Source organism: Castanea sativa, chromosome 12 (genome assembly GCF_040712315.1).
Source record: "Castanea sativa cultivar Marrone di Chiusa Pesio chromosome 12, ASM4071231v1".
Taxonomy (NCBI): Eukaryota; Viridiplantae; Streptophyta; class Magnoliopsida; order Fagales; family Fagaceae; genus Castanea; species Castanea sativa.
Window position 1 is genome coordinate 18,988,070 of NC_134024.1, and position 25,553 is coordinate 19,013,622.

Sequence of the window (25,553 nt, forward strand, 5' to 3'; positions counted from 1 at the left end):
AGCAACAAGAACACACAGATTTGGTAATGAAGTAAAAAATCGATGGAGAACATCTCCAAAGTAAAAACTAGTAGGGAGTGACACTACAAATAAGGCAACGCATTATAAAATGAGTTTACAATCTAGAACAAAAACCCTTATTACGTAGACTCTACAATCACAATAGATGAATGTATGAACTTCTTCAATGGCTAAGTTGACACAACCAGTAGTAGAGTTGTACCCTAACTCCAAGTCTTGGCTCCGTCCTTGTATATACAAACAAAAAAATAAAAATATGGTCGCCTAGGTATCCATTTATTAAATATTGCTACAGATTTAACTTATTTCGAAATCAACGGTAATCTTCGTGCATTATGGAATATAGACTACCAATTGAAGGTGTAGTCTTTGGCTACACCAAGAAATGGAGTTAACCATTCATCCTTGGGGCATTCAAAAGATACTTTACCGCTTTGGTGAACTCATGTAGCATATACATCTTCTAACCATACTTTTTTTTTTTTTTATAGAAATGTTTTCTTCTTATGGCGTCGAATCCTCATAATTACTCACTTTAATTTTTCATCAAACAAAGGCACCACCAATTTAAGCAACAAACTCACTTTACTTTTAACCAAATAAAAAAGATGACCCAACTTAGACATACAGCTCATCAAATGAGGAGCTTCAAAAGACCGACAACTATTTTCCCCTCAATAGTAAGGTTTTTTTTTGTTGATACCAAATAAAGAAAGGTCTACATTAGCTAACGACATGATCCATACTAGGCCAACAGTACTGGGTTGGCATTTTTGTTGCCATCACGGCTAACTGCCAAACATTAGAAAGGACAACCTTAGGTACAAAAATCAGCTTATAAGCTAATCCTATTTGCTGAAGATGTGAGAGGTCTGCCATCATAGTTTTTTCTTTCCAATCCGGAATTCTCCACCCACTACAGACTTGAACCAGCTTTTTACAACAACTTAGCAACAAAACTTGTTGATATCCTAAGCTCCTAGCTATGATGGAGGCTTCCACTAAGGCTTCTTGAAGTGCATCAGCCACAGAAGATGCAGCACAGCTCCTGATGCCCCTGAACACTATCTCACCATATCTGTTCTTAGCTTCAAACGCATAAGCAGTAGCATACTTTTTCCGCCTTCTTGCACTTGCTAGTTTGATGATAATCTGCCAATTTCCTCCAACTGAGCTTTGAGTATTGGAACAGCTATGGCTCTGAGAATGCTAAGATTCTTCATTAGATAAGGCATCATGGTACCTGCATGATAGATTTTGGACCATTAGAATTACATCCATAGGGTTAGGCTGTATACCATCATGAACCACCAAGTTCCTATGGTACCAAATGGACCATAAAGTGGTGAACAGAATCTGAAGAAAGTTCATAGCATCTGGGGTCATCCTTTTATTCCTGATTAACAAGGAACTAATCCACCCTTGGACTGGGATGTTGCACAAGTCAGATGTGTGGATGTTTAGGGCAGAACCAAGCCATATGGCCTTGGCAAATTGGCAATATAAGAAAAGATGAGTTGAGCTTTCATCTTTTGAATTGCAAAGAGGGCAAATGCTTTGTACATTGATTCCTCTACTTTTCAATTTCGAAAAGGTAGGAAGGCTATCATGCATGAGCTTCCAGACAAAGTTTCCAATTTTCAAAGGTAATTTAACCCTCCAAATAAGGTTCCAAACACCTTGAGGAATGGAGATACGGGGATTCAAATTTGGATAGGAAGTTTGGTGATCCTGCTGGAGCAGGGAATAAGCTTTATGTACTTGAAAATCACCAGAGGAGAAGTATTTCCATAAAAGCTTGTCTTGAATACTTCCTGTCTTTGATATCGGGTAGCTCAAAATTTCATTGCAGTAAGGATGAGGGTGTAATTTCCTAACCTGATCAGGTTTCCAGGTGCCAGAATCCTAATTGATAAGATCAGCTACAGTTGAAAAATTAGGACTGAAGTTAATAAGCTATGGGAACCAATCCTTGTGAGTTAAAGGAATGTCTGAACCCCTCCCTATACACCATTTGCCCTCCTTCAGTTTTGCATTATCAGTTTTAATGATACTCCTCCAAACCCATGATTGGTGGGGCTTGGGAGAACACTCATGGATTGAACTATTGGCAAAATATTTACCCTTGAGGCTCCTAGCTAGAAGAGATTGAGGATGGTGGGCAATTCTCCAATACTGTTTGGCTAACATAGCCTGGTTCATCAACTTAAACTTCTTCAATCCAACTCCCCCCTCCCTTTTGGATTTGCAAACCTCATTCCAATTGAGAAGATGTAGCTTATGGGTTCCTAGATCGTGTCCCCACCAAAATGCTCTAATGATTGCATCTAACTTATCACATATAGTTTCAGGAACCTTAAAGCATGAGAAAGTATAGAGAGGAAGAAGTGACTGCAGGACAAAGGATATAAGGGTGGTCCTACCAGCTTGAGAAAGTAACTTGGCCTTCCACCCTTGTAATTTGGATACCAACTTCTCTACCAGGTATTGAAAATCAGCAACTCTACCCCCCCTTAATTTAAAATTAACTCCTAGATATTTGCTAGAGGTGTCCACCAGATTGACCTGGAGGTCAGAGGCTAAAGCTTCTTGATCCTCCTTCCTTTGTCCTGATAGGGAACAGTACCAGTCCAATGTTCTTTTAATTGTCTCAATGGATTTTGCATCTTTTCTAAAGAAAAGGGGGGAGTCATCAGTAAAAAGGAGATGAGTAAAGGATAACCCATTCCTACCAAGCTTAATACCCTTAAGTTCCTAATTGTGTTCTACTTTTAGCAAGGCTAGAGATAATATGTTGGCACACATTAGAAAAAGATAAAGGGACAAAGGGTCATCTTGCCTAATACCTCTTGAGGGTTTGAAACTTTGAGTAATGCATCCATTCACTAATAAGGTGTATTGCACAGTGGGGACACACTCCATTACCCATTTGACCCAATTGGAACTAAAATTCATGGACATCAGAATAGCTTTTAAAAAGTTCCAATCTACCCTATCATAAGCTTTGCTCATGTCAACTTTCAGTGTACCAAAACTATCATTTCTACCTTTTTTCTTTTTCAACACATCAAAAACCCTCATAAGCTGCCTTGAAGTGATCCACAAAAACCCTCTCAATTTCCACTGGGTCCTCTGTGGGAGTACCATCATCCTTATTGATGCAATGAATTTTGCTTCTAGCCCTCCTTGTTTTACTATTGTCTGAAAAAACCTAGTGTTTCTATCCCCCTTCAGGATCTAGTCGCTTCTAGCTTTTTGGGTCCACTCTCTTAGCAGCGAAGTCTCAATCTGCTTTCTAAGCATTCTTTCCTTAGCAATGTCAGTCACCAAAGTAATTTTACTCTAAAGATCTTGAAGTTGCTTCATCTTCTGTTGGATCTCTTTGTCTAATATACCAAAGACTTCTCTATTCCACTAGATAAAATCCTTCCTAATCCTTTTAACTTTATGCATCAGTTGGTATGCTCTTGAACCCACTGTGTTGTTGCTCTAGGCTTGCTGCACCACATTCTTACAGGAGGGATGGGTTGTCCACATTCGTTCAAATCTAAAAGGTCTTCTTCGTTCAAATCCAAGGTAAGTGGACCATGGTCTGATCTGATTATTGGGTGGTTCCTAATGGCATAATTCGGGTAGGCTTCAATCCACTCCACACTAGTAAAAGCCCGATCCAATTTTTCCATTACAAAGTTATCCTCCTCCCTATTGTTCATCCATGTAAATTGTTGCCCTTGTGCCACTAATTCACATAATTGCAAATCAGAGATTAATTGTTGTAGCCTCTCTGCCCCAGGGATTGATTTATTTCCAAAAGTAAACTTATCCTTATTGGAAAGGATTTGGTTAAAGTCCCCAATACACAACCACCTGGGGTGTGCAATCAGTTTAAGCTCCCTAAGTTTACACCAAACTTCCTCTTTCTTAGTTAATTGAGGATGACCATAAACAAAAGTGATAGAAAAGGGATTACCTCTATTATCCACCATATCCGTATGCACTAAATGTTTGGATTCAAACACAATTTGTAGATTCTGACTGTCCCTCCAAGCTAGAAGCAATCCACCACTCATCCCATCTCTTGGAAGCCTCCAACAATTCACAAAACCACATTTATCCCATACCATCTTTCCTCTATCTTTAGGTAATCGAGTCTCCATCAGAAACATCAGGTCTGGTTTTTCGCATTGTAAAACTGCAGAGAATTTGCCCAAGCCTCTACAGTTTTAACTAAAAAGCCTCATGGTTGCTGGGGAAGCTGTTGAGGGCCAACTTCCCTTTGCCCATTTGGATTTTCTCGGGTGGGACTAAGATTCGTTTCTGAACCTCTTCTTTGGACCTCACATCCTTCATCATCCCCATGGTCATTGCCATCCTCCTCTTTCTAGAAGAACCCACAGAATAGTCTCTGCCTAATGTTTCTCCCTAATCTACCAATCTCTTTTCTGAATCTCTTCTTTGATGCTATCCCATTCACCCTTAACTCCGAGGTAATACCCCAAACATCATAACTTTGGGACGAGGTTAGAGGTAAAGGATCTAAATGAGTGATAGACAGTGTTGGGGATTCTGCCCTGTTGCTGGACACATTATGATCACTAAGTGGGCCTGACCTAGCCCATTGATTGATGAGGAAAGTTACAATTTGATTTGCTAGGCAGCCCATGTCATCCTGATTCTGTTGTTGGCCTTGGTTAGAAGTATCTCTGGTCCTAGTCTACTCATAGTTTTTGGCCTGTGCTCATGATAAGCGAGGCCCATCGCTCACATCACCGAGATCAAAATTAAAACGACCCCCTGTTCACCCTTTGAACCAAATCTTCCACAAAAGAGTCAGGGGACTCTGGAATCAAACCTCGCTCCCACACTGGACCATTCCTAATCTCAAGTCTATCCACATTCGGATTATCCAAATCGAACAAAGTGGCAGTGATGGAATCACTTTAACTTTTGGAAGACGACTATTGCGAATCCCTTAAAAACCCATTTGTTACAAAAGGACCTGCTCCATTAACCCATGTCCATCTTAAGGCTGATGAGATTGCTTGGTGTCCATTGGGGTGCGTATTAGGGGGTGAGTCTAGGGCATTCTGTTTAGACATGGCAAAAAGGGCGGGTCGGGTTCGGGTTGGGTCGGGTCAATTGGGTTGCAAGTCAGACGGGTCACGGGTTAAAAACGGGTCATCTTAAGCGGGTTAAAATGGGTTCAGGTCAATCGGGTTGTGGTCGGGTCAGGTCGGGTTGACCCATATTTTTCACATGAATTTTTTTTTTTAATAAATAAAACAACATATATTTGTCATTTGGAAAGTTATGCAACAAATTATTTGATGTAAAATGCATTATTTTGACTTCACCACTTATATCAAGAATGAATTCAGTTAAACTTATTAATACTTATTCAATAATTTTAAAATTATACAAATTCTAACATTGCTATCTAAAACAAAATAACACAAATATAAGTAAAACAAATACACATGTTTTATCTCTACACAATATCAACATTCCAAAATATAAAACAAAATTACCGCTCTGTTTGTTTCAGCATCAACATTTTCTGGAAAATGGTTCATTTTCCAAAGAGCATTTTTTAGAAAACTATATCATTTTCCAGTGTTTGGTAGCAACCTTCAAAATGAGCTTGAGAATGTTTTCTAGTGTTTGGTATGCAAATTTTTATTTTTATTTTTTATATCTCTTGTGTAATTTAAAACATGCGTATTATGTAAACTAACTAATGTAATCAATATTATAAAAAAAAAAATAAAAAAACCAAGAATGTATTTGGTTTTCATACTAAAATTTTGACAATAAATACAATAAAAATTAGTTGTCAAATTTTCATGATCTCTACCACTCATTTTGCTCATATATATGGACAGGAACGTCCACACACACACACACACACACACATACATACATACATATATATATATATATATATATATATATATATATATATATATATATCAACATTTTGTCTATATACATAAAATTGACAAGGGAATACATCTTTAATAAGTACAAAATAACAATAACTTTTCATTGTCTACTCTTTTTGCTGGTACACTAATTGTCTACTATGGCCAACCAAAAGTCTTTAATATTACTCAAAATTATGTATTTATATAATTTATTTACATAATATATGATCACTACATAGTATCTGTATAATGTATCTATTAACAAAAAATATTATCCTTTGTAAAAGCAATTTAGAGCCATATAGGTACTATGTTTAAAATTTTCATCTTTTACTTCATTCATTCATTCTTTCTTCTTTTTTATTTTTTATTTTTTTAGTACTTCTATGTGCAAAAAAAACTTATACATGGAATCCATCAAACCAAAAGTTTCTTAGAGAAAAAAAATAAAATAAAGTTTGAAATTCAAAGTAAAGAATTGAGATTTTGGTAGAGAGGAATGAATAATTACCGCTCCAAATATGTTCTCTTTTGCAAGTTGGTAGAGAGGGATGAAATAATTACTGAGTAATAAGGGAAAAAATCTACTCAAAGAACTATGTTATAAAGGGAAAGAGAAATATGGAGAGAGAGTGAGGGAGAGAGATCTATGGAAGAAGAGAGACCAGAGTGAGTGATAGTGAGGGTGTGAGTAAAGAAAAAGAAAAGGAAAAAGAGAAAGAGTGAGAGTGAGAGAGAGATTGTTTTTAAAAAAAAAAAAAAATTTTGTAAAACAAGCCTTATTTATATTAGGATTTTCCATTGACTAAAGATAATTTTTTATTGACCAGTTTTTTTTTTGTGCTACCAAATACTGAAAAATGTGAAAAATTATTTTTACAGAAAGCTTTCCAGTAAAACAAACAGAACGTAAATGTTTCTTTTATATTCATCAATTAACAAAATGAACTTTTTGGACACAAATTTAAGTGTAAGGACTAAAATGAAAATTTTTAAAGAATACGAACCATTTTGAAACACAAGAAAAAAGTTGAGCACTAATAATGTAATTAATCCAAACAATAAAACGGGAGAAGAAGAAAAAGAATTGGGAAGTGTTTAGGTGTGGCCTGGTTCCCTTCTCACACACTGAAGTCTTCACTCTCAGGCCTCAGCTTCATTTCACCTCCTCCACCGTAGTGTGCCAAAGAAGAGGGATATCTCATTCATTATACATCACACAGAGAGAAAGCCACAGATCTTTTATTCAAGAGAGAGAGAGGAAAAAAAGGGTCAGGTTTTAGAGAGAGAAATTGATTGATTTGTAAATTTCATTGCTTTTTTTTTTTTTTTTCTTGGTGGGTTAGAAAGAGAAAGATGGAAGAGGCAAAGGTACTAGCTCAACAGCAGCAGCAGCAGCAGCAGCAACAACAACAGCAACAAATGATGCTACAGCAACAGCAACAGCAACAACAACATCAACAACAGCAGCAGCAACATCAACAACAGCAACATCAGCAACAATTGCTGCTATTGCAACAGCTACAAAGACAACAACAAGCGGCGGCCATGTCTCGGTTCCCTTCAAACATCGATGCCCACTTGCGTCCTCTCAGACCCATGAATCTGACTCAAAACCCAAACCCTAACAACGTTAATCACATCCCTAATCTTCATCCTAACCCTAACAATCCCACCCCTCCTCCTCAACAACAACCCCAACAGCCACAACAGTCTCAGCAACAACAGCAACAGCAGCAGCAGCAACAGCAACAACAGCAACAGCAACAACAGCAACAGCAGCAACAGCAACAACAGCAACAACAGAATAGGGGGATCCGACCCGGGAACCAGGTGGAGCTCCAGATGGCTTACCAGGACGCCTGGCGGGTCTGCCACCCGGACTTCAAGCGCCCTTTTACTTCTCTCGAAGATGCCTGCGAAAGGTTTGTTTGTTTGTTTTTTTTTTTTTTTTTTAAATTTCTGTCTGGTTGCTGAGAAAATTTGTTTGAAGAAATTAATGGGTTTTGTATGTGCATAAAGATTTGAGCTTTGTATGCTTTCTTTCACTCTAATTATGTGTGCATTTGTTGTATAATCGTATTTTGAGTGGTTGAAGAGAAGTGCATTGTTTTGAAGTGTGAAAGTGAAAGAAAAATAGGATTAAGATTTTTTTTTTTGGGGTGATAATTCAATTGTTACTAGTAGTTATTGGGGCCTGATTTGAAATTTGATTCCTTTCATAAAGAAGACCAGGCAATGTCACTGAGCTACAAGGCTCTTGGCATAGTCTTGGGTAAGATTATATATGTATAATCAATAATTTGCTGATTTGTACAAATTTGTTGGATTGCTCTCTGGTCTTGGATTTCTGGTACTTTGTTCATATCTTGCATGCCAAATGGTGGGTAACATTTGATATGGAAGCATTTGAATGGGTAGCTGGAGCTCTAATACCGGAGCTTTTGTAAGTATTTGTCAGCTTTGTGGTTTACTTTGTTATTGAATTTCTAGTTGGTGATTACCCTGAAAGGTTGATTCCTAATGGAGACAGAAAAATGGGTAGTTATGTATTGCATAGTAGTATTCATATATAAAATTTGCTGGTTGGCGGATAAAAGCATTTATGTACATAAGGACAGAAAAGAATTGGTGTTTTGTGACATATAGCACTTTAGTATGAATAAATGGTGGGTATGATTTACTTAAATTTTGTATTAATAAATTGGGCAAAGTGAGAGTTGGAAAGCTTGTGAATTTGGTCTTTCCATCAAATGGTTTCCCCAAAAATAAGGACGCAGGTATGAACTGACTCTGGGTTTTGGCATACAGAGTCATGTGCCATATGGTGTAAAAATGTTTTGCTATCCAGTTTTATTTTGGACAGCCTGTCATTTCTACTTTTCTACATAATATATGCACGTTGGTTTTGTGTTATAACCGCATCCAAGTGAAAAGGCAGATAGGCATGAAAAATAATAAAATAAGAAAATGCAGAAAGTGTAATTTGTTGCTTGAAGTGGGAAAGTGGGATTTATTTATCTGAAGCTGTTATTGTGACAGTTGGTGTCACAGTTAGACTTTCAGGTTAACAACAGTAACCTGTACGATGCTGTCATAAATCTGTCATATAAGATATATCTTAATGCCAAGAAGGGTATTGATTTCATATTTGATAAAATGAAAAGAATATTTCCTGTTGTTTTCCCTTAAGCAATATACATGATTGTTCATGTTTAGTCAGCTTTGCAGATTTCTCTTTACAAATTCCTTGGTTGAAAAGCATTTGTTATGACCTAAAATTTCATGTACTTTTGGGTTCTTTTTCTGCAATCTTGTGAATCAATTTTTTGACTAAAGAAAGAAAGTATTCCTTGTCTCTGTTTTTTCCTATTGAATTTTGTGCGTCTCTAGCCCCACATTGTTATACACACACACACACACGAACACAAATGCATGCATCTGTACAACCATGGATTGAGAATGAAGGACTAGCCGTTATTATTTCTTTTTGGATGAACAGTCATGATTATTTCTCATATCTCTAAACAGTTCTAGATCCTTTTAGAAAGAGCATTCATTGGAAATACTAATGAATCTGGTTATTTCATACTTATTGACTTTTGAAAAGTGTTCTCCCTTCGAAGGTGATACATATCTGGGGAAAAATTATTTGACTTGATTTTAAGTTGAATGATTGTCCTTATTGGTTGAAAATGAATGGTTGGTAGAAGTGTGGATGGGAAACTAGAAAGACCTGTTGTCATTCTTAGTTCAATGGGTAATGAGCTACTCATGCTTAATCTGTGTGTGCTTTGTTAGCAAATTTAATCAAGATGTCTTCCTCTTCCATGGCCACTCATGGTGTTGTTAGCTTCTCCACTGTAATTGATGATGATCATTGTACATCGTTTACTTCCATTAGCCATGGTGGCAATGGTAACAATGGCCTCAATTTTGTCTATGATGAATGGGTATCTATGAGGCTGAAATTTGGGGAGAAAGTAATGGATACACATTGAATATTAGGTAGCAAGCTAACTTGCCACTAGGTTGTTATCCTTGTAGGGGTGTATATTATAATTCAAAAGTAGCATGCACTTCATGCATGCCGTGATAAAATTACTCATGTAATCACTTGAGGAGGAAGTTACCCAGTTTCCATTGATGCTGTTTTATGCATATTTCATTCGGATAGTGTAATAATAATAAATAAGTAAACAACCTTCTCATCTGCATTTATATTATACTTGCAGAGAATAAATATTGTATCAAATGTCAAATGCTTGCTGTCATCTTTCTAGTACTTCTTTGGGTGAGATGAAATCCCGTGTAGGTAAATGTGTCTAGCTTTTGGGGGAATGTATTTAACTGCATATTAAAATTAAGTGGATGCCCTCTTACAACTTAGATGGCGATATTTTGTGTTTATACATATATTTGTTTCCCAGTTGACAATGACCTCCGCTACAATATTATTGCATTTATTCCATACATGCTTTTTCTCATGATAAGTTGTGTTTATGTCTTGGGTACACATTTTTTGGAACTATCTTGTTTTTGATGGGTACACTAATGAACATTCAGTGGGACTTTGGTACTCTAGTCTCTTTTTTGGCAAAGCAGAAGAGATGTGGCATTAAGATTAGTGGATAGATCCAATTTATGTTTACGCTTAATTGTAGCGTCAAGATAAGCAGATAGATATAATTAATGTTTACACTCGCTTGAAAATTAGTGATAATTTTCTGATGGGGTGTTTATATAAGCTGCTTTTGTCCTTGCTACCTGTTCCATATTCATCCTGACTCACTAAACATTCCCCTCGCTATGAAAAAGCGAGCAGACTTGTACTGCTCAACAATAGAACTCGTATGATATATTATTGAAAAATGCATGTTTGTGCAAAATGTCGTAGCCATTTTTTTCTTCTGCTAATAATTTTCCTGGAGCCTAATAGAGGTTGTATGTGAGAAGGGGGAGGGGGAGAGGGAGGTTGTATCTAATATTTCTGCAATACAAATTCCAGATTCTAATATCATTTGCTTGTGATACCTACATGAGTGTTGAAAACTTCAAACTGGTGGTTGTGGGAAGTACCCAGGAACTATTGGTTTTGTATATGTACTATATATGGATATGACTACTCTTTTTAGAAGCATCCTTGCTACTTTAGCTGGATTCAAACATTCACGGGAAGGTAAAAGTTCATTTTTTCCATTTCAATATTTTCTCGAGATTTTTCAATTTGATGTCAACAGTCCAATCTTTAAAACAAGGTAAAAAGTTATCTTTTTGACTCCTAGGCATTGGCTTGTTTTACCATTAGTTTTTAACAGTTGTACTACTGATTACTTAATTAACTACATATCCAGCCAAAAAAAAAAAAAAAACCTGTGTACTCCACTTGGTATAAATTGGTATTTTAAGTTGTTTTTTGTCGTATGATATGTTGCTAGAGTATGTTGATTCTTCTTGATAAAAGAGATAAATTGGTTTTAATATTAGGATTAATAGATGACTAAAGGACAGCAGAGCCGCCTTCATGTCTCATTCATAGATCTTTTTGAAGAATTATGCATATGCTTTTCTCTCTGTCTGAAATTAAGTTTTAGACTAGTACATGTATTATGTATATGAAGATAAGCTTTGATGGGCATTCTGTTTAAGAAAAAGGCAATTAGTTAGCATCACTGATGTGCTTGAGATGGATAGCGTATACAGCCCTTTTGGTTGCCGAAATTATTTTTAGTACTTTGGGTACTGATTCAAGCAGATATGCTTGCACTTGCCGTGAATTCACTTCTATGCGGCTTTTGCATTCAGATGCTCGTACATTTCTTTTTCTTATTTTTTCATAACTTATCAAAAAATATAAGGATTCATAGATTGCATTTCAGCTTTAAAGCTGCAATTTAGTGTGTATTAGGCATTAGCTTCTTTAGTTTTTTTGCTGAAACTGTGATAAAGTATACTTGTACTTTGAAAAAGTGAAAAAATTGAGGATTTAAAAAGATGTACATAAAAGCTAAAAGCTAGCAAATAGCCATTCAATCTACGTATGTGTTGATTGCTTGATCCTAGAGTGGTATGAGTAACTTATAATCCTTGATTGGGTGTGTTGGAGGGTTTGAGACATGTTGAAAAATGACTCTCTCTCTCTCTCTCTCTCTCTCTCTCTCTCTCTCTCTTTGAGGGGAGCTTAATGATTGAGTTGATAGTGTAGTCATTTTTTAGAAGATATAACATTTACGTAATATATTGCATGTAGGGCATCTGGTCCCTGCTTCTCATATGAATCTTTCCAATAAATGAGCAAGAGTTAGTTATAACTGGAATCCGGTATTCATTCAAGTTATTTTTACAGTGACATTTTCGAATTTGTTGTACTTTGTAGGATATCTCATTCCCCATTTTCTACTAAATTTATGCAGGTTACTACCCTACCATGTGGTGGCAGACTATGAGGCAGAAGAGGATGATAGGATCCTCGATTCTGACACCACAGGCCAAATGCCCTCTCGATCCCAACAGTGGGATCATAACATAGCTGCTAAAGTTGCAGAGTTTACAGCCACATTTGAGAAGCAGGCCCTTGCCTTCAACATAATATCTCGGAAACGTGCTTTGGGGGAGTTTCGATCTGAGGAGAGATTGATGATTGAGCAGGCGCTTCTCCAAGAGGAGAAGCGAGCTGCACTGGAAATAAGAGCAGAGATTGAGTCCAGAGAGAAGGCTGGTCGGGAAGCTCATGAGGCTAAATTGCGAATGGCAGCAATGGTTCAGGCAGAGCAAGCTCGTGCTGAGTCACTGGCTCGGGGCCCAATAAGAGCAAGTGCACTTGGATCCCAAGGCAGCGATGCAATTGGGCATGACTTGGGAGAGCAGGAGCAAGGAGGCAATGCAGACGAGATGATAAATGGGTGGGGAAACAATACTCAGAGAGATGAGAAGGAGCCATCTGAAGATTTCTTGAATGATGAAGAGACCGAAAATGGAGAAACAGGCATGCAAGATGGGTGGCGAGAAGTTGGGGAATTTGATTTGAACACCAGATGAACATTGAAATGGGTATTAGTGGAACAACCTTGATCACAGGCAGCAGCCTATTTGAATTTTGCAAGGAAAAGTGAGTGTATCCTTGATATATGGAAAATCAATTGGACTGAGCCTTGCGTTCAAATGCCGTATTCTTTGTAGGATTGTGATATGTATCAAGTATGAGAAATGTTACCGATTGAAATCGGCTCACAGAATCATTGGAAAGCTATGTAAAATGATGTTATTTCAGTAGATTGGATTATAACTATTTATGTGGCATGGTGTAGCAGGCTATAAGTCATAGTGCGACAAATTTCGTTCAAAGTCATTCGTTGTGAATTTTTTGGGGGTAGATTTTTTAACTCTGGTGACAAAGTTAGTTGTAGGCTGGCATTGCAAATTTGCAATTATGATTTATGTTTGTTCAGCAATAACTTATTTTGCTGAATCCAAAAGTCACTATTATTATTTTGCTGAGTCTAAAGTCATGATTTAAATTTTAAAGCCATCTATATGAAGGTAATAAGCTGTCTTTTCCTTGTCGGATTCCTCCGTTAATTATTTTTGTTGATGAATATATAAGAGCGTGATACAAGCCTGCACGATCAACCAGTTATATTAAACATGAAGATATTCATATTTTTAATTTTATTCTGAATTTTTTTTTCTTAGTACTGATTTTTTTTTTCTATGAAGATCTTTTCTTTAAACTTAGAATTAGATGATTTTACATTAATGTTAATTAGACGACTTGCAAAAGAAAAAGACTAGGAATACAACTTTTGTGCAACAAATTTTATCCTCTACTTTGATATAATTGACTATAAGTGATAGAGAAAAAGAAATAAGTTTATATGAAAGTGATGGTTTACCATTTGGAATCATCTCATCAAATTGTGACAAATAGGGGATCCTAAAAAACCATAAGTTGGGGTACCAGTAGCGGGTGGTTATGGCATAGCAGATCCGATTTTGGAGGGAGCGCCTAGCATGTTGTCCGAATACCAGCGACTTTAAGAAAGCTTGCTGTAGAGATGAGACACGACCCCTGTTTATAATTTTACGCTGGCAGCTACAATGTGGCAAAAGAATGATCATAAGACGTAGAGATAGTCTAGCATTATATGCATGCAATTCAGTGTTGCCCCCCACCGGGTGGTAGTTTCGGTCCACCAAGTCGTGGACTCTTTTCTTTCATTAATACAAAGTTTTCTATCGTTTTCCACCCAAAAAAAAAAAAAAAACGCACCCATGTTATACACCGGATTCAACAAGCAAATTCAATTGTTTGATCTCCAAGCGACCCCACCCACCCAGAGATATAAATGCTTCTTCATTGAAGTACCTTTTTTCGAAAGCGGTCTTGGAAATACTGTAGCTTTCTGGCCCAAAAACCTACATCAACTTGATTTGGGTGATAATTTAATGCGAGGTTGTAAGTGATAGATAGGTGTATTGGAAATTTGGAACTGATTGTTCGAAATATGTAACAGATTCTTCGGGTTGGCGGTTCTCTCTGTCACCGCAGGGGTGTATGACTATGAGTAAAATAAAACTTGACCCTAGGAGGAAATTCATCAGCCGCAGTCTAAAAAGAGAGCAAACATTTCTCAAGAAACAAACAGATGGTACACTAGCATCGAGAGATTGACCCGGCAGCTATGCATGCCTTTTACTTTCAAACCACAAATCTCACTCATATACACTCGCACACATGCACCACCAAGGAACACACCACCAAAAAATTTAACTAAACTAGATATTGTGGGAAAAGAAAGGTGAAATCGAAGCTTCAAATTTTGGAGCCTTGATATGAAGAAGGTAAAGGAGAAAAAGCAAGGATACACAATCGCCTACAAAATATTAGGAAGTTGAGAATCCAATCTATTCTGCAAGTCCTTGATCTTCATGGAAAGCTCAGCCCTTTGCTCCTTGTAGTTTTGCAGTAAATATTCTTTCCCTTCTATCACGTCCTTCAAATCTCCTACTTCTCTCTTAAGCATCTCAATCCTCTCCCCATCTCCCTTTCCTTTCTCTGGCAGCTCAAAATTGCTCTCACCATCAAGATACCCATTTGCATGGCCATTTCTTGCCTCAGATGGCCAAATTGTTGGTGAGGAAGGCTTGTCGTTGGGGCCCGCATGTGCCACACAGTGATCCGCAATTGCCTTCCTCAGTCTCTGGATCTCTCTCTCAGAATCAAATAAGTCCCTGTTTGTGGCATCAAGCTGTGACTGCAGATGTGTCGAATGTGCCAGCTGAGCATTTAGTGAATTCTGCAACTCCACAATCTGATCTTGCATCTCCAGTATCATATCATCTCTTCTCTTCAGCTGCTGCCTCAGTTTATGTATTACTTCTCGCTTGGTAAAAATATCAGAGCCAGATTCTGAGACACACGGAGAGTCTGAGCAGTTTGAATGGTGGAATCGCTTTGGAGGCAATTCAAGGCGATCAGGAGAAGATGACCAAATAACACCATTATCCTTGTTAAATTCAGGAGGGGGAACAGTGACCAAAGGAAGAGCTCCATCAGATTCAGTCATCATCTGGCCATTGGGTGGGCACTTTATCTCCATGATGCCTTCAGTTCCTGTTTCAAAGTGATTATTACCTATGGGAAAAAGAGAAAGAATTAAGCATATGATTGTAGAATCTACTTACCAAACTTCTCCAAAAAAGTGAAACGAAGCTATGTACGGAACATTGATGTAAGGCTAGAACAACTATAATGGCAATGCAATCACCCAACAAGACAAATGCATTAATCAAGAGGAAGAGTAACAGATTCTAATAGAGAAAAGAGGATTTGCCAGACCCCCATGGCATCAAAGGGGCCAAGCAACATATACTGATGATACTGGAAGAAAGTTTGAGCAATGAAGCTGGCTGGGTCTTACAAAAATAAGATGAGAGGATTTTCAAGCCAAAAATAAGAAGTAGACGTATTAAGACTTGAGAGGAACACAATCATTCAAAAATATGAGTTTCATGAGTGATCTCTTTCTTCATGTGCTTTCAAGCTTCTCAGTGATTTTGCCCCATTTCTCCTCTTTACCCCATGCCATTTAAAAATCAAATAGAAGAATGCATATCACAGCATCTACATTGCATCCTAAAAAAACACTCTGCCTTCTCCTACCATTCTAGTCATCATGAACAACATACACTTGGAGCAAAGCTAAAACCTTCTAATTTCTGGCCCCCCTTGAAAGAAAAAAAAGAAATGCGCTCTCATGGATGGGGGTTTGACAACAAAACAAAGGCCTTTAAGAGTACAGAGTGAGAATTAAGCATTCCTATCTTATCATTTGCTCTTCCTCTATAACCTAAATGGTTCTACCTCCCCACCACCTCCTCCCCCCCCCCCCCCCCAAAAAAAAAAAAGAAAAAGAAAAAAGAAGCCAAAATTCAAAATGGAAAGAAGGCGACACTGGGTAAGCTACAGATGCTATTCTATACTCTGACACCATATCAAGTGTTGCCATGTCAAGAGATAGACTTAAATCACCACCAAGTGTTTGATATGGAACTTACAACTTATCTTTAGTTTTCATAAAGTTAAAAATATAACTAAAGCACAGAGTCACACCTGAAATGCAATTGAAGCAGCCATCATCTTCTTGTGCAAATGAATACACGTTAGAATGCAAGCGGGAACCAGCAGCCTTCCTTCTGTCAGAGGATTTCCCGTTACCTGAGTAGTAAACAACTTTCATAGTCAGGAGCAGGATTTATTATTTTGTGTACAGATGCAAACAACACCACTCTCACATGGGCATAGACCTCAGAAGCATTGGACCCACCCCTATGTGAGAGAGGTGTTGTATGCAGCTTTGACACAAGATACCACTTCCAGGAGTAGGCACATCTCAAAAGACAATTTGCAAGTGCTATACATAATATGAGACCTTTCAAACCATTACTAGCGTTCTCTTGCTGCCTCACATCAAGTGCCTGCTTCAGCTTGTAACCAAGGCGAATTGACAATGCACTTAACAAGGCACCACCAGCAATGATAATCCAATTTGGCCCTTCACCCTGAACACTCTGTGACTTCTGAGCTCTCGGTACCTCATTTGCCCTTGGTTTCATTTTAGTGTTGGGGAGAAAAATTCTGAATCATCAAAATATGACCTACATTGACAATGCACCAAAATTGCATTGCTATGACAGACAAATTAGCTGAAACTGCATCAGGAAAGAGACAAGTTTAATAGATTTTGACACTTTTAAGAGAAAAAAAAAAAAAAAAGAGATCACATTGATTGGGAAGGCAAAAAACTAAAACTTAGGAAACTTTGAGACAGGGAGATACTGCACAAGACCATAAAGATAGAGGAAAATCCTGGTAGAGAAATAAAAGCTTTATATATAAACCCGGAAACCCCATGGACTAATAGTGTGGTGGATTAAACTTGAGACCTCCGGCTTTAATAGAGAAGAGTTGAAGTGATAACAAACAAATATAAGTTCTATGTTAGTGATTTTTAATAGATATGGATAATGTTTAGATTGTCATGGCTTGCAAAGTTTGGGGTTTAAAATGGTAAAATTAAAAAGTCAGGGCGTAATTTGTCAGAAGGACAAACTTTGTGATTTTTGGAGATTTCCCTTCTTCTTCTTTCTTTCTTTCTTTCTTTCTATCTTCTTTTTTTTTCCCCAGTTCTTTACACGCAAGACACAAGACACAACTTTCATTGTTACATTGGGAACAAATTAGAGATCAAAGAATTGTTTTCAATTATGAAGGATAATCCTTTAAAAAGAATTTTTTTAAAAGAAGAAGAAGTCATGCACAACATAATTGCTAAAAAGGCTCTAAATCCATTCAAGTATCTGTCAACTCAATCCCTTTTCAAATATGAAGGGCCCCGGGATTTTTTTCCTAATGTTACAATTGTACTCCAGAGCACAAAATAGTCAGAGCTTTTCTAAAAAACAATGATTCTTTTTATTGAACATTAATCAAGATTATATAAACAAAAACCAATGAAAAGAAATGTCAAAAAATTTTAACTTTCTACCATGTCATGAAACCCACCACAAACTCATGAATTATATGAGCATCTCAAGTAGTTCCATGAGGCAATTTTCCTTAAACTGCATCACCAGGCTTCTCATCTAAAGTAGTCGCTACATTCCTAGTTAATTTAATGGTATATCCTCAGCAGAGGCGTAACACCACCTTCCTCAAATATTACATTACTGAGCTTATGATTTACTTGGAAAAGGCAGAACCAACTCATCTTTCAAACAACTTTGGCAACATCTAAGCACAAAATGGAAGCACAAATTTGCAAAAGAATCTCCACCCAATACACCGCGACACAAAAAATTTCTAACCTGAATGCTTCACGGGTAAAAACAAAAAATACACTGACAGAGAAGACCAAATGTCTTGTAAATGTAACAATCAATATAAATACAAAAAAAATCAGATTCTTTCCAATCACCCAAAAACACCACTTTGACTAATAAGAAACGGCAAACAATTTCTCCTAAACCACCTCACTTCCAGAAAAAGTTCTACTATTTTCAATCTATAATTCACGAATTATAAAACACACAATTTTCACATTGCCTAGACGCGCTTGCTGAACAAATCTAGCTCCATCCTAATCTTACATTTCAAAGCTACAATGCGCAACACATTTTTGTTCAGGAATTTCATCAAACAAGAAATCAGCATATTCTACATTTCAGCTAAACCTGTTGTTCTCTATTTAATCCAAAAAAAATAAAAACATAGAAAATCGAAGCTCAGAGTATGTATTATCTACAATCCAATATTACGCAAACCACAACCATAAAAAAACACAAGAAGAAAAAAAACAAATCTGTACTTTTCAAACGCTTCCAAAACCTAAACAAAAAAAAAAATCAATTTATTTAAATAAAACAAAAATCTGAAACAGAAACTACAGCAACAGATTCGAACAAAAATGGCGGAAAGGAACAAAAATCCAGAGGAGGTATTCTAGAATCATCGAGAGAAAGAAAGAAAGAAAGATATAGAACGAACCTCATTCGATGAGAGAGATTAGGGTTTGCTTCCGATTCTCTCTCTATCTCATAAAGAGCTCCATCGTTTTTCACCTCTACCCTTCTCACTCTCTCTCTCTCCTCTCCTTCGCTTTCACTTTCTCTCTCTAAAAAAAAAAGTGAAAAAAACCAGAGGGGGGTGGGGTGAGGGTTTTTTTGAAATGGCGGCTTTTGCTTGCCACGATTTTCAGTTACGAAAAATATACAAATACTATTACTATTATGAAAAATCGATAATATGGGGGAAATTGTGTTGTTGCCACGTAATCGTAACACGTGGATTATAATTGCCCTATGTAGACGGTCAAATATTCTGTTGGCAATCCGTGTCTCTCTGTCCCTGAGTCTTCTCTTTATCTTTCGTTTTCTGTTGCTTCCGTTATACAGTTGGTTACTTTATCATCTCTCTCTCTCGTACTTTATTTTATTTTATTTTATTTTGGCCTTTAAAAATCTGTGACGGTAGTCGCATATGCCAAACAGGGTGTAAGGATTTTAGATGCTTTTTATGAAAGGAAGGTTGGTGTTTGTTTGATTAATGAGTGAGAAGCATGTTCTCAAGGTTAATGATTATTAAAGAGGGTAAAGATGTAGTTAATATTTCCTTATGTTTGTATTAATGTCAACCAGCCAAAATTAAAACTTTTCAAAACTAATTAACTTGGTTTCTAATCACTGTAAGAGAGGGGAAAAAAAGTAACAGTTCAAGATCCAAGTTGGTCAATTTTGAAAAGTTTTAAATCTGATTGACATTAAATTAAACAAAATCTCAAGGGTGTTAATTATATTTTACCCTAATAATAATAATCGTAAAATTATATGGGTCAAATCAGTTTCAAGTTAAAAAATATTTACTTTTATTACTTTTTAATATAAGTGGGATTTGTTTGATGCCTAAATGACATCAGCTCAAATTTCAAGGGTGTTAATTATATTTTATCCTAATAACAACAATTGTAAATTATATAAGTTTAAATTACTTTCAATTTAAAGGATATTTGTTTATTTGTATTTCTGTTACTTCTTAATACAAGTGAGATCGGTTTGAAACCTCCCACACATGCACAAAGACATTTGATTAAAAAAAAAAGCCTTGTAATAATTGGATCACAGATCAAGGATTCTTGTATTAGCTGAAAAGAAAAAAGGGTTAAGTTAGCTAATTTCCTCATACAAAAGATTTGAGATGAGATCTCTATATAGCACCAAAAAATGTAAAGATTTAAGAATTAGAAGAATGAAATTATATTAAGAACACTATGATGACAGCGGATCTTTGATGGACTAATGAGAGAGAGAGAGAGAGAGAGAGAGAGAGATCTCAAGCTTTACTTTTGGGGGGAAAGTGGAAACACAATCCGTATCCTTCCAAGAATCTTTCCCTTTTCTTAAGATTTTATTTTCCCCAGTAAAACACCAAAGTCCAAACACAGTAATAGAGAAACACGTTTTGCGTACCCAAATCCTCAACAAACTCGATTTAATTTTCATCTAACATCCATAGTAGAACATTATTTCAGTACACTCCTTTATTCATGCTCCAAAAAGTGTATGACAATTGACAAATATGTTGGCATAATCTTTATTATATATTGCCTTGTCCGACAAGAGTTCCTAACGCTGAAAGGCGTTCATAAATTCGTACCGATGGGGGGTTTGTGACAATAAATTACAAAAAAAAAAATGTTCAATTGTTCCATTAAAAAGAAAGAACAGCAGCTAAAACCTTTATTATTACTGCTAGCATTGCCTTATATAAGATCTGTCAATGGATTGAATGTGGATAAAAATGGGTCATTTTTTAATCCAATCTGATTTTGATTGTGATTGTGATTGACTATGCACCAAAAAAAATGTTAACATCACTTATTGTGATTATTACGTGATAAAAGTAGTATCAAAAGTTTATCCATTGAAAACGATGTTACTAAGTCAAGAATTGCGAAAAATATTGTACTCCTAACATTACTCTTTCTATAAATAAAAAATCCTAAATTATTGTGTCCCTATCCAAACATTTACTTTTCCTAAAAAATTGGTAATATGTGAAAGATATTAAGATATGGAAAATGCTAACAGGTCCTCTTAGGGTACTGGTTAACAATCTATTAGAAGAAAATTTTTATGGAAAAAGAAAAAAATAAAGCAATTAATATTTTGACATCTTTTTTCATTTCTTATAAATATGATGTCAAAACTTTCCTAAAATTGATTATTAATCATTGCTTTAAGAACACTCATCAACATTACCCTTAAAATATAACTTGTGGCAGACTAAGCATGCCTATTTTTTGCTATGAGAGGGCTATGATGGTACGTTAAGATTTTAAGTTTTGGGAGGTTGGATTGGAAAAAATAATAATGAGACCAGTCTCTCACAACATAAGAATGTGTGCATTGCACATGTTGTAAGAGAGTAGTCTAATGAGATGAGATACCTTCTCGGCCTCTTGTGGATCCACATTTCTGTGAACTATATTCCAAATATCAATTCCAAGCTCTCAATGAATGCTTTTCTTTTCCTAAAGTGCTACATGAGAAACACGCTAAAGATTATACGTACTTCATTTTCCCTTCCCAGATATTCTTTTCTTTTCTTTTTTTTAAATCTTCTTCTGTCTGTATATTCTTATTTCTTATGATTAGCAAGTCTTGGCTCATTTTGTAGCCCATTGTGAATCATGTACGCAAGATGTAGAAAACGTTGTTTTGTGATTAGGGTTTCGCGGTTGTTGTTTTTGAGAGAGAAAAAAGACTATAGCCGCACTTTGTATTTTTTTCCTGATGATAGTGAAATCCCTATAACTCCGTGGACGTAGGCAAATTGCCGAACCACGTAAATATTGTCTTATGCGTATAATTATTTTTCTTTAGCGTGTGTTTTTCTCTCTATTTTGTTTCTCACATGTTAGAAATTTCATAGTAATTCCCTACAATCCATTTACTATAAAGTGCTCTAATTATGTTAAGTTACCCATGTAGTTCAGATCAAATAGGAAATTGCTTTGTTCAGTGTGCTGGTGATTTTTCCCGATTAGATTATATATTAGCATACATATCATTTGAACTAAAAATAAATCATGTATTCAATTAAACCAAATCCATCTATATATTCGGGTTAGCTAGGTAAAAAATAATAGAAGTACTGCCTCTCCAACCTCCATAAGTTTTTTGTGTAGACATGTAGTTCAATTTAAGTGTGTGTTCAAATACTGCTTATTTGCTGAAAATTAAAAATTTATTGCTGAAAATACTGTAACAAAATAATTTTTAAATATGTGAATAGTACTATGAGACCCAAATTTATATTGAAATCTGTGTTTGGATGACTTGTGTAGATCCGTGAATAGTACCCATGAGACCCACATACAAAACGTAAAATGCAAGGAAAATAATTGTTGAAAACTGAAAATACTGTAGCAAAATAATTTTTAAATATGTGAATGGTGCCATAGGACTCAATTTTAAAGAAAAAATTGCTAAAATCCGTATTTGCTAAAAAATGCCAGACCCAAATTTTTTTTTCTTTTCCGTGCAAACCAAACGAGGCTTAGTTAAAGATAGGAGATTTTTCCAGGTTCCACAATTTTAAAATGGTTATGAAGTATATAAAATTTGTATGATTACAAGTATTATTTCATAATAAAAAACAAAAGCAGATGAAAATACTAATGGATGGGGAATTACCAAGCCAACAACCGACTTGAATCGACATTATTAAAAAAAAAAATTGAAATATTGCTTGAAGACATTAAAGAGTTCAGGAAAAGCTTTCTCCAATTGGTTCAACTTTCAAGTTGCACACCAACTATTTGTTAAATTGCCTTTGCACCCTTTCAAGAGATCACAACCCAATCTCTGGATTTTATAAAAGCTCCTTACTATAGTTTGCAACCACATCACATCAGCATATCTAAAATATTTCGTCTATTTTACATAAAAAAAACTTACTTTTTTTTATTTTACACCATCACTTTTACAAAACACCCACATCAATTTATCTATTATACACACTATTTTTATTAAAATAATATTTCTTCTCCCATTTTCTATTATTTCCCACCTTACCCCCACCTAACACCCCCTTCTTTTTTCTCTGAGTCATAATACACTCCCTTCTTCAATCCTTATCTCTATCTCCGCCTCTCTTTCTTCTCCTTCTTTTTTTTTTTTCTTTTTTTTTTTTTGAGAATCTTTTTTTTTTCCCCTTCTTCTTTTACAATTTGAGTTTTATGCTTTTATTATAGGTGATAATTTTGGGTTGGGTTTGATTAAGGGCGGTAATTTTGGGCGGAGAAAGCAAAATTTCAGTTTGGGTTTTTCTTCCTCTTCTTCAGCATCTTCTTCTTTCTTCTTCTTCTTCTCCTTCCTCTTCTTTCAATTTTGGTTTGATTATATATATGAATTTGTATATGGGTTTGATGAATTTGGATCTAGATTTAGAACGATTTTGATGATTTTGGGTTGGGTTGTCCAGTGAGTTTTGATTGATTTTGAGTTGGGTTTTTCAATGGGTTTGTCTTGATTTTGAATTGGGTTTTCTAATTTCTTTTCCATTGATTTTGAGTTAATTTTTTGTGTTAGGTTGCGGTGTTTGGTGGTTATTTTATGCTTCCTTCTTCTTATCCTGCCACGCTGGGTTGTTGTAGACGTTGGGGAAGCTGCTGCCTGTTGTAGAGGAGAGAGAAAAAAAATCATTTGCACAATGAACAACTGCATCAACCGCATCAACTCTTCTAAAAGTTTCGTCTATTTTACACAAAAAACCTACTTTTTCTATTTTACACCATCACTTTTTACAAAACACTCACATCAGTTTATCTATGTTACAAGATATTTCAATAAAATATTCATTCTTCTTCAATTTCTTATTATTTTCCCTAATGGTCATACTTTTTTAATTTAAATTTATATTTTAAGTAAACTACCAACACCAGTGGCTCAGCCAATAGAGCCACTTGTGATGGAGGTTTGATAGTCAAACCTCTGAAATAGTGTTTCTGGCAACTGCCACTAGATCGGTGTCTTCGCCCACCGTGCTGCTAGCACTTGTGGCTTGACCACCAAAATAGTGGCTTTGGCGACAAGCGACAGATCAGTGTTTTTGACCATCATTTTGCTATAAATGAAATATTTCGGTGTATCGTTTTAGAGTTAAGCAATAGAGATATATATATATATATATATATATATATATATATATATATATATATATATATATATATATAAATATATATAATTTACTATTAGTATGATTTTAGTTTTAAAAAAGGCACTGATTTGAATTAAAAAATTTAATATAGACTTTAATAAAATTCCAAATAAAATCATGCTTTGTTTGAAAAAAAAAAAACCTCAATTATAATTCTTTTATAATTAAATTATATTAAAAGATATTTACAAGTAAGGAAGCTTCCTTTCCCCTCACTTTTAACTCTCACCACTAAAACATCTGACCATCTCTTATATTTTTTCCTTTTTCATCTCACAAAACCACATCTTTTCTCTACTTCCTCTCCCACGGTCTGTTCTCTTCTTTTCTTTTCCTTTTCTTTTTTTTTTCTTTTTTTGATCTTTTCCTTTGTCCTAGCTCTCAAGCACTTGTTTCTCTCTTCTCTAATGGCAGCAGCAAGCTCTCCACGAGCAAAGAAAGCAGCAAGCTCTTCATGGCAGTGGTGACGGCGGCTTTAATTTGAGTTTGGGTTGATGGGTTTTTTGTTGAAAGTTTGATTTTGGGTTCTAAGTTGTTGAGTTTTCCATTGAAGGTTTGATTTTGGGTTTGGATTGATTTTTGGTTTGATTTTTCTTTGTTTTTGGTTGATTTTGTGATTGGAATATCATGGGTTGTGATGGGTTGTGGTGGTGGTGATTGAGTGGTGGTTAGGCGGTTTTGAGAGTATGTGGGGGGGAAAGAGAGACTAATGAAAGCAGAGGTGAGAAAAAAAAATTAATAAAATAGGATATACACATCTATAGTAACCGTGCATATTTGCATGGTTATTGTAGCAAATGTGTTACACAACTATAGTCGGACTTATGCAGAGCAGATTTAGGAAATATTGTGTAAATTTTGCATCTTTTTCTATTTTACACCCACTGATGTGAGTGCTTAATCGTGTATATATGCACGGTTACTGTTCATTTGCAAGACCCTGGTGTATATTTGCACATTTTTACAAAGATTGACGTGGGATTTTTTGGGTTAAAATGTGCAAAATTGAGCACTTTTTGTATTTTACACATTTTTGCAACCACTGTGGTTGCTCTAAGAACAGACTACCTACCGATTATCAAAAAAAAAAGAACAGACTACCTACCATTCCCATATCTTCTTGTTCTTCCTAAACCAATATATCCCGGTAGCCAACTTGTGTTTTGATCATTTCATTCCATCCACCATTTTTTTTTCAAATCTTCTTGTTTCACTTAATTTTTATTTCTTCCCAAACCTCACACATCTTTTCACCCATAGCCCCTTTTTTCTAATGAGAACTTTGGCATGGAATGATGGAACTGTGGCAATACTTGCAAAGCACCAGTCTG

General features: G+C 35.8%; 2 protein-coding genes and 1 long non-coding RNA gene across 17 annotated transcripts; 1 reads left to right on the top strand and 2 right to left on the bottom strand.

Moving 5' to 3' along the window:
• Positions 1 to 689: 689 nt before the first annotated feature.
• LOC142618835 (uncharacterized) lies at positions 690 to 4,561 on the bottom strand. The gene is made up of 2 exons (XR_012841357.1): positions 3,992 to 4,561; positions 690 to 1,264 (listed from the first exon to the last, which is right to left on the bottom strand). It is a non-coding gene; the product is annotated as an uncharacterized LOC142618835 (long non-coding RNA).
• Positions 4,562 to 7,032: 2,471 nt separating this feature from the next.
• LOC142619647 (uncharacterized) lies at positions 7,033 to 13,293 on the top strand. The gene is made up of 2 exons (XM_075792847.1): positions 7,033 to 7,870; positions 12,359 to 13,293. Exons 1-2 carry the CDS (start codon positions 7,302 to 7,304, stop codon positions 12,981 to 12,983), a joined length of 1,194 nt encoding a protein of 397 aa, XP_075648962.1. The 5' UTR covers positions 7,033 to 7,301; the 3' UTR covers positions 12,984 to 13,293.
• Positions 13,294 to 14,549: 1,256 nt separating this feature from the next.
• Positions 14,550 to 19,196, bottom strand: LOC142619851 (uncharacterized). Of its 15 annotated transcripts, none has more exons than XM_075793175.1 (5): positions 18,991 to 19,196; positions 18,812 to 18,831; positions 16,877 to 17,102; positions 16,558 to 16,677; positions 14,550 to 15,579 (listed from the first exon to the last, which is right to left on the bottom strand). In XM_075793175.1, exons 3-5 carry the CDS (start codon positions 17,058 to 17,060, stop codon positions 14,819 to 14,821), a joined length of 1,065 nt encoding a protein of 354 aa, XP_075649290.1. In that variant the 5' UTR covers positions 17,061 to 17,102; positions 18,812 to 18,831; positions 18,991 to 19,196; the 3' UTR covers positions 14,550 to 14,818. The 15 variants fall into 15 exon arrangements, with proteins under 15 accessions (XP_075649290.1, XP_075649289.1, XP_075649288.1 ...); XM_075793174.1 differs by having other exon boundaries at positions 16,877 to 17,132; XM_075793173.1 differs by having other exon boundaries at positions 16,877 to 17,156.
• Positions 19,197 to 25,553: the final 6,357 nt, after the last annotated feature.

What these genes read in the sequence shown, in the direction of transcription:
- LOC142619851 (XM_075793177.1), bottom strand. Translation starts at nt 17,060, where the DNA reads ATGAAACCAAGGGCAAATGAGGTACCGAGAGCTCAGAAGTCACAGAGT. An exon ending in CGCTAGTAATGGTTTGAAAG is followed by an intron (nt 16,678 to 16,876) that starts GTCTCATATTAT and finishes TGACTATGAAAG; the next exon opens with TTGTTTACTACTCAGGTAAC. An exon ending in CTGCTTCAATTGCATTTCAG is followed by an intron (nt 15,580 to 16,557) that starts GTGTGACTCTGT and finishes TTTTTCCCATAG; the next exon opens with GTAATAATCACTTTGAAACA.
- LOC142619647 (XM_075792847.1), top strand. Translation starts at nt 7,302, where the DNA reads ATGGAAGAGGCAAAGGTACTAGCTCAACAGCAGCAGCAGCAGCAGCAG. An exon ending in CTCGAAGATGCCTGCGAAAG is followed by an intron (nt 7,871 to 12,358) that starts GTTTGTTTGTTT and finishes AAATTTATGCAG; the next exon opens with GTTACTACCCTACCATGTGG.